Below are 19,388 nucleotides of genomic sequence, written 5' to 3' on the forward strand. Positions count from 1 at the left end.
AATAAGATAAACCAAAAAAATTAAATGAGAAAATGCAAAGGTGAATAGCTTTACGGAAAAGCAGGACTTGACTTATCACATCAATATGAGTGAAATGAAACCAACAGCCGATGACCGTTATTTGGCACCAGGGGATGCTGACACTGTCACGGCACAAGACTTCAAATTCAGGATAACAAATATCTGAGCAAGTGTGTTATTAGCATTATGACTTGAGTTTCCTGTTTGGAAACAAACTATTTTTGTAAAACTTGTGAACTGAAGAAGTACAAACCTCACCCTTACATGTACTGAACAAGGTGGGGCTCCAGAACTGCCCAATATATAAAACCTCCTCTATTTAAAGTGTGTAGTGAGCAAAGCCAGGAAAGTTTTCTTCCTGATTACTCCCCTAGCTTCAGATGTACCAAGTGTGGATGCTCTAGTGGGCATTTGTGGCTGTAGTCTCTGGGAAGGCTCGTGTGGCGGCACAGAATGTAGGATTATAACTCAACTGATAGCAACATGTAAAACCGGGATTATATTTCCAATCCCCACAGTGTCAAGATCCCAGTGGCATTTGTCTCCACTGCTAATCTTTGTTAGACATTCTAGACAGGATCAACAAATGGAAAGCAGATGCACTGCTGCAACATCAGCTAACAGTACAGACTATAGAATAATATATAATTCACACTCAAAACAGAAGCATCTAAAACAAATTTAATAATTAATAACAATAATAAAACACATGTGCATAGCAGAATGTAGAGGAGAACATTACACTACAACACTTCTTATATGCTACACTACCTGAACTTCCCACAAACCTCTAACTGTAGTGTCTTGTAGTTGACCTCAGATTTAAAGCCATCAGTGTAATACAGGCTAATAAAACACACATCAGGCAGAATAAACCATCTACGAAGCCAGTGTAAAAATTGTAAGCCAATAATGACTCCGTAATTGAGCTTTTTCAGCTCATTGTATGTGTCAGGCAGCGTCATTAACCTCCAAAATGAGCAGCAATAAACCATCACAATTAAGAGCTCAATTAATGAATAAATGGATGTGCAACGAATGCATTAAAGAAAGCAATCTAAAAATTGTAGTGCAACTGCAGCTTGACCCATCCTTCAACAAGAAAAGCAGTTAAGGCTTTGTTTTGGTTTGGGGTTAGTGTATTGGCATAAATTGAATATTGGATTTAAACATAATACAACTTCATGATACACAACAAAAATAACCGATAAAAACTCTCAATGATGTGTAATGAAACAATCCTAAATGATCATTCCAAAGTCACTCATGGCATGATCCGAAATGATATCATACATGAACTTCTACAAAATTAGCACAAATCAGAAACTTTCAGGCATCAGAACCATGGTGCAGATCCTCAAATCTCATGAGTGGATGATGGTTCAAGTTCTGGCTCATTCAGTCTCTCCCCAATCATTCTGAATGATCCAATAAACTATCCGTGCAAACATATAAAAAGCAGCAAATATGCCTAGAATCCCAGGAAAGATGAAAGCTGTCAAGAGAGATTTTTCTGCACATTGCTCTATTCAATCACAGAAAGCACAAATATTTGTTTGTCCCAGTAGATTTTCATATTAAGACAGTAAGTGTCATAAAATCAATGCTGTATATCTGACTCAATGGAGTGTTCATCGGTTTTGTCTGCTTGAATCTGACAGTAGGAAAGGCCAAAAGACCACTGACTGTTTTTTGTCCTGGAAATATTTTGATTATTGGTCTCAATCCATGATAACATTTCCCAAAAAGATCTTGTCTTCACAGAAAAAAAAACAATAAAACACAATAAATCAGATTTGTTGGGCAATTTCTTTCTCTTTTTCCTTACTAACAAAGACATGAAGCTTAATATGTTTACATTTTAGCCTGGGCACAAACGAAATTTAGTTGTTTGAAAAGCTCAAAACTAAGACTGATAAATACCAACCAGGTTCCCAACTCAAGAGTCAAATTGAAGAAAAATCTTGTAAATATGATCAATATGTCTCTTGGAATATGTGTAACTCACCTCACTCTCATTCATATCTAGAGGTTGAAAGTAACTAATTACAAATACTATCGTTACAGTACTTGAGTACATTTTTTCCTACCTTCTTGAGCATAATTAAATTGTGGTACTTTTACTTGAGTAGAATAAAACTAAAGTATTCAACTTCGCTACACTTATTTTTCACCAAAAGTACAAAGTACAAAACAAAAAAAAAAACCTGACAAAGTGAGCCGGACACTTTTCAAACTCCTGGGGTGGAGCCCTGCGCTTCAGCCAATAACAGACAGGTCTGACTCGGGTGCAAAACCAATCTAAACTTCCAGTTCAGCTGCGGGGGTGGGCCGTATAAACCGCGTTATGCTTCGACTGTCAATCACCGGCACTGTCATTTTGAATCAGCATCATTAGCATTTCTGACTTTAAATCATAATTACGTATGTCAGCTCCTGAAATGGGTCATACCGTCGATATTACAGTCAGTTGATAGGACACAGTTATTGCATGGATGGAGCAAGAACAATGTTAGTGTCTAAAATACATGCACATAGTTCAGTTGAATGGTAAATAGAGTCAAGCATGACAATTTATGAGACCAATATCATGTTTTGCTTCAAAATCACTATAAAACATCAGTCGTGTTTGAAACAATTAGCTTATGTGGTTCCATGTTGCTTCTTATCACAGTGAGACAGAAAATATTCCTTATAAAAATCTTTACTGTGATACAAGCTGTCAATTAGTGTTGTATTGCAGTTGTGTGTTTATTGTCTTCTAGGTTTCATCAGCCAAAGCATCTCTATCTGCATGTTATTCAGCTGTAGTGACATCTGATGCATTTGTCCATATAAGGGATTTCCTGGGTCTCACTTGTGAAACAGACATTAAAGTACATCCGTGTGAGGGTTAGCCCTGCTCCATTATGCTCACATCGTCTCATTTTGGGTAAAAATAGAAAAATAATACTAAAATACTTTGTAATGCAGTAACTTGAGTAGTTTTTCAGCAAACTACTTTTTCACTCTTACTTGTACTCAAGTAAATTATTCCTCAAGTAGAGCAATACTTTTACTTAAGTACAATTTCTTAGTACTCTTTCCACCACTATTCATATCACACAATCTGTATTTCTAACGGTCACAGAGCCTATAAATCACAACGGGTCTGGTGGTGTTCATTAAGGCTGGACAGTTGCATTACTCCACCATTCATGGGTCAACAGCTCTCTCCCAAAGGCCAAAAAAAAAATGTCTGTATATTTTTAAAAAGAAACCATTCGTCCATTTAGAGTCATTTACAGCATGATTACTCTGGCAACTGTGGTGTGAATCAAACTTTCTAAAACAGCGGGAGCCACTGAGGAGCAGGTCTAATTCTCATGACTTTGTAATACTTTGTCAAGTTCACAAAAGCACTTCTCTTATTCTCTTGTAACCAGTTCCAGTTCAACGGAAGCTAAATAGAGTTTTTATAAGATCGGGGCTGACATGACTTTTCACACCACGTCACCATGTTAAGTCCCCCTGAAGGAAGCGGGGGCCACGTGCCTTGACCAAGGGCACAACAGAGAGAGCTGAAGTTTTGCAGATGCAGGTTTTTAATATGCAACCTGTTGGTTAGAAACCCAGACATGCAACAACTAAGCTTAACCACATTAACAAAATAAAAATGGAAAAGAAACCAGAAAGGCAAAGGGAAAGTAAAGGAAAGGAAAAAAGAAAAGTGAAACACAAAAAGGACAAAAAGAGAAAATGAAGAGAGAAGAACATCAAAAGAGAAGAAAAGGAAATAATAAAATAAAAGGTAAAGACAAAAAACGAAAGAAAATGTAATAGATTCAATGTAATACTGCTCCATTACTAAAAGTTCGTGGGGGGAAAAAAAGAGTCACACAGTTATGAAAGCCACATTATTTGTTATAACCCTAAAACATTTTTTTTCAATGAAACTGACATTTAGTACTCTTTTAAAGCCATACAACAAATTTTGACAGACGATCATGTTTCCACCCACATATTTTTGGAAAAAATTAGATTATTTAAAACAAACAACCATTAAAACATCATTTTGCTTGATTTGGACTGAAGAAAAAGTTTGATCAAAAGACATGCACATTAACTACAAATAAATATAACACCAAATAATTATAATATTACCTAAATTTGCCAAAGAAAAAGGAGGAGGAAATCTGTTTCAGGCCCCGTAAACACTAGTGAGTTTTCGTTTTAAAACAGCGTTTTAGAATGAAAACAATCCTCGTCTACACTGGCATTTCAGAAACAATCTCCGTTCACAATACACAACCAAAAACGCATGTCACGTGACCATGCATGGAGGTACAGCCATAGATATGAATAGGCAGATTCCCTATTACAACAATGCGCATGATGTTATTGTTTACACGGTCGTCAAGGATACGCAGAGCGAATGTGGCCAGCTATGCCATCATTTTCAAAAGTCTTCGTTTTGGTCCATTTATACTGAAACGCAACCCCGGCATTTCCAAAAGTCTCTGTTTTCAAGGGTCGAAAATGCCGGAGTAGTGTAAATGATAGGCGGAACCGTAGCAAAAGTTCTGCGGTTTAAAATGAAAACGCAGTAGAGTAAACGGGGCCGCAGTCTGCACTAAATTTGTAGAAGGTATGACAAACTTGAATAATATATTATATATATATATAAAATTTATTAATACAGTTTTTGTATTCAGAACTGGCAACAGAGTGGGAAGAATCTGTCATTTCCATTTCATTTTATTCACATCTATTGTAACTTTCTTTAAAAAAATATAATTGAGACCTTCCCTATACTCTAAAGCAGTCAGGGACTTAATGATATTTTTAAAAGAAAATGCCAGGTCAGGGCTGGAGACGGTGACTGAAATAAAAACAATAATAATAAAATTGGACAATCTCCACCAAATAACTCCAAATCTAGTCAGTGTTCCTTACTAATATGATCCTCACATTTATTCCATCTGATAAATACTGAAGTAAAGCTCACGTAAAAAGACAAACAAATCTAAAATGCTCCTAAACAACGGTTTGAATGTCTTCCAGGCACCAAACATGAGGTATGAAGGTCAAACAAGTAGCTTGTGTGTTCAGGGTGACATACGCAAGGATGTTTTAATAATGATACATCGGTTGTGCTTGAGGATTTCATTTAATGGAAATCACGTACAGCTTCGTCCTGACACCCACCGAGGAAGACCATTACATCACTCCGCCATGTCCTTGGACCAGATAAACAGCTTTACCAACCTGAGAACAAAATTGTACCCAGCAGGAAACTCCCGGTGAACACACAAGCTGTTCAGTGGACCGAAGTTAAGCATGCCGAAATGGACTTATGGGAAATTAAGTAATTATAATAATGGGTTACAGCAGAATAAAACAGAAGAGGACCTGAATGAACACTAGACAAACTTTTGAGGGCTGTTGGGGGTTGCAAGGACGCTCTGGGTTACTTACTATTCCAAATCTCTATGATATTACAGTCTCTTCAGTGTAAATCTATGGGATTTTCCCCAGACAACTAACACAGCTAATAACAAAACGAGACACACTAAAACATGGGGCGACAGCTGTGGGATCCTAAACAGCATTGGGACCAAAGCTGTCACTGTGACATCAACTACCGCAATGTTTACAGCATTGTGACAGACTCATCCTTGCATATCCTACAGAAGATATAAAGAGCTGTCAAGTGTGCCACAGACATGGTATATCATGATCTTAACCCAAGGCTGAGCTTGTTTTATCTGCATTTACTTCCCTCTAAGTTTATCTGCCACATCTTTTCACTGTCCTTACAACAACTTCTTTCCAGTTTAGCGAGAACTGGCAGTGTGACTGTGGGTCAGCCAGTGTTTGCACTGGCACGATGCTCCCACTGTGGATTAGAGAGAGGACTCTTCCCCTGGTGGGCCACTGCTCAAGCTCCTCGTCCTGCTGTGCTAATATCCACTAAACCATCTGCGTTGTCTTATTCCTGCAGAGCCATCTACACTAAGAGCTTTCTCCAAGAGAGCTGCAAAACCCAAATCTACTGCTGACAACTTGAGTTCTCAAATGTTTACTATATTGCTGTAAAGGCAAATTAACCAGCATTGTTTAGGACTGTTTGTGATCATCCTTTTCACCAAGACGGAGAAAATAAAATATGCTTAAGGTCACTTGACTGCGACTCTGTTTATGCCACAAGAATCTGCTGGTTTGCAGTGATCAATGAGATTGAGACATTGAGAAACGTAGCTTATGAGCAAGACTGTTTGGTACAAAGGTCCCATCAAGATGGTTAAGAAAATGAGCTCATTTAACAAGGACCCAGAGAAAAAAGGTAATCATGTACAGCCATTAATCCAGCTTCTCCTTCAGAATAATTACCAGCCCAATGAGAAAAAGGAGGACACCTTCCTGTCCTTGATATAATTTACAGCCTTGCTCCACATTATCCCTTCCATATATAAGCAGATCCACAGAAGGCTATCAATACATTCCCTAAATGAATCAACAAAGTCTAGGACTTGAACTCAAGTATATCTTTTAAACTTTCGAGTGCTTGTATGACAACGTTTCGGTCAAAAGATGCGTGCTAGTGCCAAATGATCAGATGCCATTAAAGCATGAACAGATAGTTTAGTTCTTTATAAAGCTCTTAAAATGGACACTGAAATGAATCGACAACAGATGAAGTCTCAGTCTACTGATCTTCTTAACAGTTTGCAGTGAACATGACACAGTGTGGACCTTTACTACTGATCAAAGACAGGCCTGTCTGACTTTACAGGCAACAAAACCATTTAGCCTTAGCCATACCAGTTTCAGACAATCCCAATGGATCTACCGAAGTGTTTCAGAATTGTCAAAACTGCTTAATTAAGGGTAGAGAAATTACTATTATTTTGCTTTGAAATGGCGTTTTGTGCCCTTGTACCACAGCCCTGATATTTTCAGAGGTTTGTGGGTCATCCGTCTCTGACTTTAAAAATATAGCATTGCTCAGGGACAGCTGTTGAGCCAGAGTTCAAAAATAGCTCTTTGTTTGCGGTGCCACTAGAACGGCAAGTGCTGGAATAAGTTTTTTTTTTTTTTTTAATGATAGGATAAAAAAGTGACTGGCTGCAGTGATCTACATATGACCTGAGAACAAAAATTAATTGAGCACATGATGTTACATACACACTGTTCATTATGAAAACTAATGTGCAATGAGTCATAAAACATGGAGTGCAAATTGGATCATAAATGTAATAATTACATTACAAGACCCTATTGCGTAGGATTATTCAGTGAATATATTTAATACACCCTGAAAAAAAAAAAAAAAAATTATACTAGCAAATTTACTTTGATTTATATTTTAATATGAAAATGTATATTAAGTATGGCTGGCAAATGTACTTTTATTCACATTTTAATATAAAACTATTAAAAAGTAAAAAGTAAGTATATAAAGGTCATTTCAGAGAAAGATACGTAAAAACATTTTTAAATCATTAAATTCTGTTCATACAAAATTACTTTAATTACTTATGAAACAAATCAGTGAAGGCAGGGAAAAATAATATATCAGTTGTATCACAGTCTGACATTTCATGACCCAATCAAATCCTGATGGATGAAGTCGCTTCTGATATTAATTTCCAATGAATATTTTATTCAGAAGTAGGTTAAATCAAGTCACGTAAAAAGCAGAGACATTTTTAGTGTTATACTTTATATTCAATACTATATATTTTACTAAAACAGATATATTCCTCAAAAAAAAAAAATTAATGAGGAACACAAAATATTTGCAATAACATGAGGGTGAGTAAATTACAAAAATGTCATTTTTATGTGAAAGCATCTTTGAGTTTGTTGAAAAGAGGTGAATTTGCTTGGGGTTTTGTTTTAAAAGGCATGAATTTAAACAAGAAACTGCCCAGTTTTATGACACCAATCACAGCTGGTTCCATTAGCATCCATTAAACCTGTTAAAGCACCACTACTTTAAAAATAAAACAAAAAACAAAGACAACTAAGTCATCCATCCCTACTATACATGTCAGAATTAAAGACACTGATATCGTGCTTTGCTGAGGCAGGACGTTTTACACAATGTACGGTTGAGTTGTATTTGGTGTGAACGGCCGTTAAGCAGAACAAAGCAGAACAGCAGCTATAAAGGCCTTTGCTGAGACATGCAGTTTGAGAGTCTTTAGTCCAGTACACTCCATTCCTACGCCACATTCCTCTAAAGGAAGACATCCAAAACATCCCTCTTTGTGTGTCACAGGTAGAGAAAGAACAGTGTCACGGTCTGCCACCCACTCAGGGATTATAGTGAGGCAAGGTGTTATGTGAAGCCATAATATCCCTCTTAATCTTTCTTTTTTCTTTTCAAAAGCTTATGCCATGAGGCTGCGCTAACGTGTCAAACATCAATCCGGCTGGCCACGAGGGGATACAACTGACCATCGCTCTCAAATATTCACAGGCAGAACACGTACAGCTTCAAGTCAAAGTCAAAACACAGAAAAAACTAACACATCTGCGCTATAGCTGTAGGGCCATAATTCACTATTTTAAAGTAAAGTAAGATAATCTAGGAATATATTCAAGACATGTTAAAAGGGCATATGGGCACTTAGATACAATTCAATAATCTGGAATATTGCCATGAATGCATTTCTGAAGATTGAAGATATAATAACAGGTGAAACTTTTAGATCTCCTCATTTTTCTCACATCATGGCGCCTGTAATAGCATTGTGCTACGTCTCAGCAGCAGTCTTCTTAATCGGACGGGAGATAGATATGCATGATCAGCACTGATCGAGAATGCAAGGCCATATAAGTAACAAGGACTCTGGTTAGACTGACTAAATTGCTATGAAAGAAATGAGTGTCAGTGAGGAACTGCTAATTAACAACACGATTGAAAAGTGCTAAACTAATATAAGTTAAGTGTTCTCCGACAAGCTCAGGTATAAGACGAACCTGAAAACAAATTTAGAGCAAAGATGGTGGATTTATGTAAATGGCAGTCATTTGCATGCAAATGTGACCTGACATTTTTAAAATAAAAAAAGTCTCAAAATTATTAAATATAAATATCCTATTTGTAGGACCATTAAGATTTGTTATTTGTTGCCATTTCCATGTTCAAGCCAAATAAGCACATTGCCCCAAAAATCTCATTACTGTAATGCAGAAAAAGTTTCTTCACATCACACAAGCTTTCTTTTCAGACACAATTTTATTTATTTTTAATTAGAATATTCCAAATTCGGAACACTCAATGCAACTATGCAACAGAAATTTTAATATAATTTTTATCATTTAAATGTATTAATAATATTACATTAACATTTTAATAATGCATTTAACACTTAAACAATGCACTATTTTTTTATATTACAATTAAAAGTACGATTTTTATTTTATTTTTTATTTTTTTTGTATTGCTGTAACATGAATTTCCAAGTGTTTGGTTAAACATCCCGTGGCACAGATTTACCTGGTCTGATAAAGCTCATAAAGTCGGTGGCTCAGACAGTTGGGCCCTATGGACATTCCCCAGACTCAAAATTGGTCAATTTTCCTCTATTACAACAACAGACACAGTTGGAGATGAAGGTGAGAGGAACAGAACCGCCGCAGCGACACTCAGTTCATAAACTGGGTGGATTAATCTTTCATCAAAAAACAAAAAAAGTTCTTCTAGTCAAACGATTCAGAGTTTGGGAACAGAAGATGTGGGTTATGTCTTCTAGCATCCTAAATGCCTGCATACAGAAATGATCTGATGAACTAAACTCAATTACAGCAGATACACAACATACAAAGTTATGGCACGTGACCTCATCTTAAAACTCTACACGAGATGCCAAACCAAGCACGAAAGGGAAAAAAGCTCCTCATCTTTAAGGCAAGCACATATTGGCACATATTCTAAAATCAGCATGATGTCCTGTGGTTAACATGCAGTAAGAGGCTTATCCATGCGATGGATAAAAAAATAAATAAAAAAAAAACCTGCTGCACCAATGCTTTTTATTGGCAGATGTGACCGCCACTTCCCTCATTTCTAGAGATGAAGGAGAAGAACGGAATGAATGAATCGGCACATCAATCACTGTTGTGATGCTAAAGCCAAGGAGGAAGTCACACCGGTGTCATGTGCTGTAGCTCTACGTGAATTTCAAGGGCACTCAAGAGCCTCCTGGTACACATGGGGCGAGGAGTCCACAGAGATTACGCAGAAGTATTAAGTGTCTCATTTGTCTTCCTTACCTTCAGCCTTCAGCTGGTTTGAGTCCAGCACCCTGCCGAGACAGAAGTGCTGCCAACGAGGTGCTTGTGTTTGACAGTTTGTGTTTGTAACAGGCGCTGCTGTACTCACCAGAAACACTCTGTAGGCGTCTTTGCGTCTTACAGGGCCCCAGCATGAATCGGTGTCATTGTATTTCACACTCCCAGCACTGCATGAGTGATTCCCACTGCGAGACGCAAACAATTAGACACTTATGACCTCTTAAAAAACAATTTCAGGAGTTTATAAAATAGCAGACAGGTTCAAAGAAAAATGAACTCACCATGCAACCTCCATCAATGATACAGGTACAGCAGCAGCATAAATGGCCAGGTCTCCGTACAGGTAGACGATGAGACAGATGTAGAACATGTTGACGCCAACTGTGAAAGAAGCATCATCTGTCACTCTAAAGATGCATGGCTTTACATAAAACATCACTTCAAATACAAACAGAGATGTTGACTGAACATGAAGATTCCTCCGATGTTGTTCCTCCCCAACACTCTATACCCACTAAACGCATGGGCCACATAACAGCCGTATAAATCATCCTAATTAAAAAAGCAAGCACTTCATTACGAAATTCCCCCCTGCTCTTCTCTTCATTAACTCCACACTCCTCTTCACCTGTTCCTCCATCCATCCATCACTCAGTCCCTGCCAGTTGGAGATGAGATGGAGAGCATTCAAGAGGAAACACATGGACTAACCATATCACACATTCATCACCACCAAAGCTCCCACGAGAATCTTGAACGGTCCAGCCGACCAATAAGCTTACTTATTGTTACTTTAAATATTGAAATATTGAGGTTAATTAAGAATATAATTTTTAAACCAGTCCCAGTTCATTTTACAAAGATGAGTGTCAAAAACCTGGCAGAAAACATGGGGAATTATGAACACCAAGTCAGGTGAAGTGCTTATTTTACAATTTCTTAAAGAAAATTTATAAAAGAGAAAAAAGGCCTGTCTGTTACTATAAATATAGAAATACTGAAGTTTCTATATTCTTTTTTAAACAATTTCTCCTAAATAAAAACAAAACAACAATCATTATCATGCAAATGTACATTTAAATGCAATAAAGAGATGTAATGATAAATTTTGGGTCTATTCAGATACACTAATAATTATTTTCATGTTATGACAAACAACCAATGAAATTCATATAAAAAAAAAATATAATTAATTTATTTATATAATATACTATTTTTTTCTAAATATATTTAAAATAAAATAAAAAAAATAAATATTGTTTGAAATTAGGTGAAGAATAACTAAGTGAGGCAATCTAAATATGGAAAAAGTGATCATGCGCAAATTTAAATATGGCTCAGGTTCTTCCATCAACTAAAGTCTATGGGATTTTGTTGTAGTTTTATCACTTTGAAAAGTAACAGCACACTCTTCTTAATGAGCTGCATGATTTAAGGTATCCATCATGCATGTAGCATAAACAGTGCAAGACAATTTATGCATCAAATTTAACAAGTTATGGTTAGGTGCAAGCACACCTAAAAACAGTGACATTATCCGAAGCTGACTTCTAATCCACCTGTCAGTGGGAAGGTTACAGTCACTTTGAACACCCCTGATAAACCAGCGGCCATGAAGAAATCTGTGCAATGATAAAACGACGAAAGCTAGGATTCCTGTTAGTAATTTCAGACCAGAACGGACTCACATTCCACCTTAACTGCAACCAAATAGTCGCTGATTGTGTCTTCTCTAGAAACAACCTCCCACCAGCCTCAACAATCCTAAAGTCCATTCAACATTCTAACTACAGCTGATTTTGGTGCGGTTTCTTGCCGCTGAATGGCAGCTCATGGACTGATCACCCCCATTACAAAGGCTGCGTTTAGCAATTGCACTAGCACTAAAAAGACAGCATGTCCTAAGACAGGAAGGCAAACGAGTATTATATTTAAAGCTACAGTCAATACTAAAGTCACACTAACTAAACGAATCTCCTTCAGAGTGAGTTATGCTTCCATTTAATGCATTTATGATCAGAGGCGGCTATCCTGCTCAGGTAGTCATTAGCTTCTCCCAAGTTCTCCCACATAACTCCATTCTGCGCTGGGAAAGGTCAGGGCAAAGTGAGCTATTTTAACACATCACACTTAATAGAATAACGAAGAGTCGACAGGGCGAACACGTGATGTCCGTGCTGAGAAAACACAAAGCCTTGAAGCTACAAGAGTGTGTTTGTGTTCACCAAAAGTGAGTGCGTGCAGCACTGGTTTGTTGGAGGGTGTGACGAGTGCGCCACCTAGTGGGTGCTGTTTGCCATCACATGCTGTGGACCTATAGGACAAGGGTCAGAAATGACCTTTTCCATGTTTGCCACCTGGAATTGATTTCCAGGGCATTTTTTAACTCTTGTATGGTCAGTTTTTACATTTACCTTACTAACTGTTTCTGTGTTGCCTTTTATTCCAAATACTATTAAAACAAATCAGAATACTATAGATTATTACCAATAAAACTCTCAAAAACATTTATACTGCAAAGGTGGTACAGAAGCTGCATCGATCATGGTATGTTTATTTACACCAACTGTTTAATGCTGCTCAAATGTGGCACATTTATACAACAACTGCATAATGCTGTATGATGTAAATAGCCTACATACTGTAAAGCATATGAATTCTTGTTATATAATTTCATTTATTACAAAAAAGAACTGCATTATGACAAATCATTACTGTATAGATTTTATTTATAGATTGCTCTCTAATTTTGAACTCCAGTTTAATTGTGTAGAGGTAATTGTACCCCCTTATCTTAAATTTGGAAGGATTTTTGTTCATTTTAGTGGCATTTTTGCCCCAAGCCACGGTTAAATTTCCAACCCTGTGTGGAACAGTGCAGCAAGCCATTTCTAAAGTCCGTCCTTTGCTTGATGGTTGGAAAAGATGCCAAAAGCAATGCTGCTGAGATATTACAAGGCTGCTCTGGGCACTGTTGAGTCAGCCTTTGCATAGCGCCGCTTGTGAAATGATGCTTGGGAGGGCAAGAATCCTGAAAATAGGAATCTGTATAAATGACACCTTGGTCCGTAGTTCAAGGTGAACTCATCTTCTTCGTTTTCATCGTAAGATTCTCATTACCTGGGTTCTCCATCATTGAGCAAGCCTCCCCTTTCCTTACATTAGAGTAGATAACAGATCTAGAGTGAGGTAATTACAACCAAATGTAACTGAACTAGTTCTTATTACACTTCATTAGCAGCCAATAACCTTGTTAACTGTGACTGAAGATTCCAGCAAAACCTGACCTTCGGAAGCCATCTTTTAAAGCCTGTTTAATAGCCTTATAAAGCTAAATGTCTTAACTGAAGATTACACTGTAGTGTATAATGATGCAAGAACTCTTACCTTTATTAAAAAACATGGAGGCCATTTGTCCCAACTCGACTCTCTCGACAATGTCAAAGTGGTCTACATTCACGGCACGCTCTGTTATATCACATGACAAAACCAACAGTGACCTTAAGATTCTGATCTTGAGTAACACTGCAAACAATTATACTGACAAAGACACAGAGCAATACAAACAGCACTTACGGACAGAGAGAATGGGCCGCGTCTCGACAGGTTCTGAGCGTCCCCGGATAACAACCTCATCATCCGAATAGTCCGAGCTGGAGTCGCTGTCATTAATTTAAAATGGTTGTGACCACAAAAATGGTTAGTTTAATTATTCTAAAAAAAAACAACAACATGCTTACAACCAAAAACCAAAAAGTTGGGGTCTGTAATTTCTTTTGAAAGAACTGAATATTTTAATTTAGCAAGGGTGGATAAAATTGAGAAAAATCTTTTGCAAAATTATAAATGTCTTTACTATTACTGTTCTTGTGAACTCTCTATTCACTAAAGAACCCTTAAAGAAAATAAATATTAAGCAGCACAAATGTTTTCAACAATTCTGAGCAGCAAATCAATCAGTATTATCTGAATGATCGTGTGACACTGAAGACTGGAGTAATGATGCTGAAAATAAAGCTTTGTATCACAGGAATAAACATAAATTTTAAATATATTCAACTAGAAAGCAGTTATTTAAACTGTAATAATATTTCACAACATCACTGTTTTTACTGTATTTTGAACTAGTGTTTGATCTGTAATGTATGGCTTCAGACTACTTTGAATACAGTGTGATTTTCACATCTATGGGGCTTTTTTTTTTTTTTTGGAGCTCTACAGCACTCATCCCCTTTGATTTTCATTGTATGGTGAACATTCAGCCTAGCTTCTTTTGTGAGGTAATAACATACAGGTTTGGAACAACATGAGGGAGCGTAAATGCTAACATCTTCATTTTTGGTGAACTGTCCTTTTAAGAGATCATCTATTAAAAATAAATATAAACATTTTGCTTTTAAAGTTTTATAGGCTAAGATTGTTTGCCAGAGATGTTTTCTATATAGAAATGTACTAAGCAGTGGCCTTATTCTGAGTCTTCTTCAACACATAACAGCTCTATTTTAGTATTTCTGCCCTAAATTGCCCCGTTGCATTCACTGCAGTCACTAACCTCTTCCTGTTCTCTCCTCTTCCAGCGCAGCTGTGCATTGGCGGCAGCCATGGCTTCAATTACAAATGTGGTGGTCATGAAACTAAGAGAAGACAGAAGAGTTAAAAAGTCTTTAAAAATAAGAACAAGGAAAAACATAATACAGAGACAAGCCACTGGCTGGTATCAGAAATAAAAGCCTTAAAGACAACATAAAAAAAAATAAAAAATGATAATCATGATTTTGCACATTATTTTAAACACCAGACAAAAGGTTTTTTTTTTCTCTTCTTCACTAAATTCAATATATTTCCGCAATTTCACAACTTTTATGTTGTGCTGGGTTTGTAAGTGGGGAAAAAATAATAACAGATATGATCTACTTTAAGCAGAAAATAAAATAAAAATAAAACACACAGACTTTTAACTGTGCAATTCAGCCCTAGAGCAAAATATGCAAAACTGTAAGTCATATACACTACGTCCATCTCCTCTTATAACCTGTATTTAAAGACCACTGCTGTCTGGGCTCTTTCCTCTGCTGTTTCACTGATATACAGCTCCATCCAGTTTCATCTAAACACTCATAACTCTCCCCTGGGCTGTGTCAGTGACTCAGACAGCTGACAGGTTGGCAGAGGTGATAAATGTGCTTTGATGGCCACAGCACCAGCGGTAACAGGGTTGAGAGATCAGCTAAAGATGAGCGAGTGACAGAGAGAAATCGCATGCAAGAAAGACCAAAAGAAGAGATGGCTGTGCTCTCACACTGCACACAAGATGAGGCAGAGACGAGGGAGAGAATTACACTTCTCAAGTTCACGCCCTAACAACATGCAAATTGGAGACCCATTCTAACCCTATTTGGCAAACCACCATAAAGAATATCGATGGAAATCTAATACGCACAGCCTCCTAAACCTGATATGTAAGACCCAAAATAATCTAGCAGCCTTGCCAAGCAGCAAGGCATGCACTTAAGACTCGCAATAAGAAAACAGCAAAAAAAAAAAAAAAAAAAAAGGACACAAACCAAGTGGTTTCTGAAAACAAATGCTGCTAGAGCTATTCTCAGAGCTTTACTTTCTGACCAATTTTTGCAATGCCTTTTAGGCTGTATTTACACTTGGCAGGTTCATTTGATTAAAACAAACTCTGCTGAGATTGCTCTGTTAGTGCATTAAAGGGATAATCCACCCCAAAATGAAAATATTGTCATTAATCACTTACCCCCATGTCGTTCCAAACCCCTGTAAGCTTCGTTTGTCTTCAGAACACAATTTAAGATATTTTGGATGAAAACCGGGAGGCTTGTGACTGTCCCATAGACTGCCAAATAAATAACAGTGTGATTCGACCGTAACGTTATGAAGCGACGAGAATACTTTTTGTACACGAAGAAAACAAAAATAACGACTTTATTCAACAATTCCTTGTGAGACTCAGAGGAGGCTGTTGACAAAGGAATTGAATAAAGTCGTTATTTTTGTTTTCTTCGCTTACAAAAAGTGTTCCCGTCACTTCATATAACCCAGATTGCACATCTGATGGAAGATGGATTATTCTGATGACGACCTTCATACCTTTTATGGACCTTGACACTGTTATTTATTTGGCAGTCAACGGGACAGTCTCAAGCCTCCTGGTTTTCATCCAAAATATCTTAAATTGTGTTCCAAAAACAAACAGAGCTTTTACAGGTTTGGAACGACATGGGAGTAAGTGATTAATGACAACATTTTCATTTTGGGGTGGAGTATCCCTTTAACACTTAGATCTGAACTTTGGTGCACATGAAACAAGCTTCCAAACTCTGGTGCGGTTTTTGTTTACATACCTCATGTTTTCATTGTGAACATACCTCATAAAAGCCAAAAATGTGATGAGGGAGACGCTGACAACCCAGCCAGCTGCTGCAAAGGCCTTGGGCATGGTCAGGGCACCAGTGCCAACAATTAAATTGAACATGTACACCAGGCCAACCTACATGAACACAAAACAAACACGTCTATAGCATACACAAAAGAAAAAGATTCATTTAACACAATCACAAATGTATCACAAGAGGCACTCAAGTTTTATCACACATTATCTGTCTATGCTCTATGTTCTACTTTCTTGCTCCTTGCAAAGAGGATGTGTCTGGAATGTCTCACCATCATGCGATTCAATAAGCTGATGTATGTGATAACTCATTTGAAATGCACTGCACTTTCTCCCACTTGAGTGCGCAAGTCACATATAAATCAATATAGTCTACGGTAAATTAGTGATGAGCTTGACTTACAAAATGTACTGTTAATTCTATTAGAAACTGGTGAGCACTTCCCTTATTCCCTTATCATCTTAAAAAAACATTTCCAATTAACCAATGTGAACAAAACAAAGCAGATAACAGACATAATGCACACTCAAGCTGATACATTATGTACCATTATGTACCTTCCTGTAAACTTATGGATTTATTTCAGCTTGTTTCAAGAGGATTCTTTTCGAAGAGTCTTCAAATGAAGGCCAATGCATAGTTTTGTAGTTTGGAGCAATAAAGTACTCTGCATGAACATTTTAAATTTATATCTTGAACTGTCTAAAAATTAAATGAGTCCTAAAGCTAGTTTAGTTAAAACGGTTTTTAATTAAATGTTTATCATTATTTTGGTAACCACAGCTTGACTACCATTAAAAAAAATCACAAAACTTACATTTTCTTTCAACCATCTAAATTTAAATCTTGCAATTTGGTTTTTGTTTCTGCCACAGAATTGATAAATAAATAAATACAATTTTCAATATCTCACAATTCTGACTTTTCTCAGAATTGCACGAAAGAAAAAGACAGAATTGTGAGATATAAACTCTGACCTGGCAAATAAATTGTGAGATAAGTCACAATTACTTTTTATTTTAATCATGAGAAATGGGCTTCAACAGGTTTCACTCTTTGACTGTTACTCTTAGTTTAAGATTTTATAAAATACCTTTATTGCCATTACATTTAACACAATTACTCTGCACAAATGTCTAGCCATGTTACCATATTGTCAGACGGGAAAATGAGTGCAAGCAAACCACAAGGCTAATGTGCCAAAAACACGAGTTTGGATCATGCGCTGGTTTCTGCTGATCTGATCCATTCACACATGTTTATCCTGTTTCCTGAGCTTTCGTTTCCTCTTTAATGAGTAACACAAAGTGAGTGGTTCGAATCATATGACTTACAGGGACATAAAGGCACCTAAGCCCTTAACTGTTCACTTATATTATCTGGTTATCAAATCCTAAAAAGGGTGAAAACAGAACAACATTTCAGCAGTGTCACTCAAAAATTGCAGGTTAGTCTTGAACTTTTTCATGAATAATGCAGGCAGGAAGCAACAGTCTCATGCATGCCACGACCTGACCTGACCTGACAGCTTGCAGTACTATGGTACTGTCACAAGACAAAGAGCTGAGTGTACAGTATACTCCAACTGACCAGTGTGTTTATGCAAAGTAGGTCAATCAATACCTACTCCATGTAAGTTTCATGCAATACTTACAAATGGTGAGTAAGGCTCCCCTGTTTCTGTAATGCCCCCAGCCATCTCGAAGAGAAAAACACAACTCTAAAACCTGAAAGAAAAAGAAAAAGACTGTTTTAATATTTAATACACTACAATTTTGTCAAACAGCCATAAGTAGGCCAGAGTAACGTGACTAGCGTCAACCGTCGTTGATGATTTATTTATATTCACTCAGTTGTTACAGAATATGGCAGATTTAATGTGTCTTTTTCATTATGAATATAAAATTCCAATACAGAAAACTTTCTTAAATCACTCATAACGCTAAAGGAAAAGGCTCACCTGTCACCGTTTGAGGCGACTCCAGCTGTCGAGCGAAGTTGTTGTTTATTAGAAACAGAGTTTTCTTGTGACGTCCTCAGAATGACAGAGTGAAGCGCGTCGTGTCCTCCTCATTGTTTGATTAGCGGGTAATTAAGTCAGGCTTCAGAAGCTGCTGTGTTATGGAAAACATATCTATTAAAATTAAAGAGTAGATCATAGACTGCTGAGTAGACGCAGGACGGCGGCAGGAAACAGTTCTTGCGAAAGGAGGTGGAGCTTAGCAGATCGGAAGTGCTTCTTGATTGGTTGGATGTGGTGACGTTTCATGAAAAAGACGCTTTATTTTTTGCAAATATATAATCAGTTCACTCTTGATATAGGATCTTTTTTTTTTGTTTTTAAAGAAACATATATACACAAAGGCTGCATTTATTTCAGCAAAAATGCAGTTAAAAAAAGTAATATTGTGAAATACTACAATCTACAATAGCGGTTTTCTATTTTAATAAAGTGTAGCTTGTTCTTGTGGTGACAAAGGTGTATTTTCAGCATTATTACTCCAGTCTTCAGTGTGACATGATTAAGTGAGCAATAACACCATTAATGCATTTGTGCATAACTGCATACATTTTCTTCCCACCTTTGAGACCGTTTCTGTCTAGACCAATAGGATGATGTCAACATCTAGACAGCTAAAGGACAAAATCAGAGACCAGACTTTG

At 37.0% G+C, this 19,388-nt stretch overlaps 1 protein-coding gene across 1 annotated transcript in view; it reads right to left on the minus strand.

Annotated features, from left to right (window-relative positions):
• The window catches only part of tmem104 (transmembrane protein 104), a 35,329-nt gene extending 16,383 nt beyond the window's left edge, over positions 1 to 18,946 (minus strand). Inside the window, exons 1-8 of the mRNA XM_042729817.1 lie at positions 18,685 to 18,946; positions 18,379 to 18,451; positions 16,701 to 16,822; positions 14,861 to 14,942; positions 13,885 to 13,981; positions 13,696 to 13,776; positions 10,590 to 10,689; positions 10,397 to 10,493 (exon numbers count right to left, since the gene is read on the minus strand). Coding sequence (XP_042585751.1) covers positions 10,397 to 10,493; positions 10,590 to 10,689; positions 13,696 to 13,776; positions 13,885 to 13,981; positions 14,861 to 14,942; positions 16,701 to 16,822; positions 18,379 to 18,423 — 624 coding nt within the window. The 5' untranslated portion in view covers positions 18,424 to 18,451; positions 18,685 to 18,946. The remainder of the gene's footprint in view (positions 1 to 10,396; positions 10,494 to 10,589; positions 10,690 to 13,695; positions 13,777 to 13,884; positions 13,982 to 14,860; positions 14,943 to 16,700; positions 16,823 to 18,378; positions 18,452 to 18,684) is intronic.
• Positions 18,947 to 19,388: the final 442 nt, after the last annotated feature.

This window comes from Cyprinus carpio, chromosome A3 (assembly GCF_018340385.1).
Source record: "Cyprinus carpio isolate SPL01 chromosome A3, ASM1834038v1, whole genome shotgun sequence".
Lineage (NCBI taxonomy): Eukaryota > Metazoa > Chordata > Actinopteri > Cypriniformes > Cyprinidae > Cyprinus > Cyprinus carpio.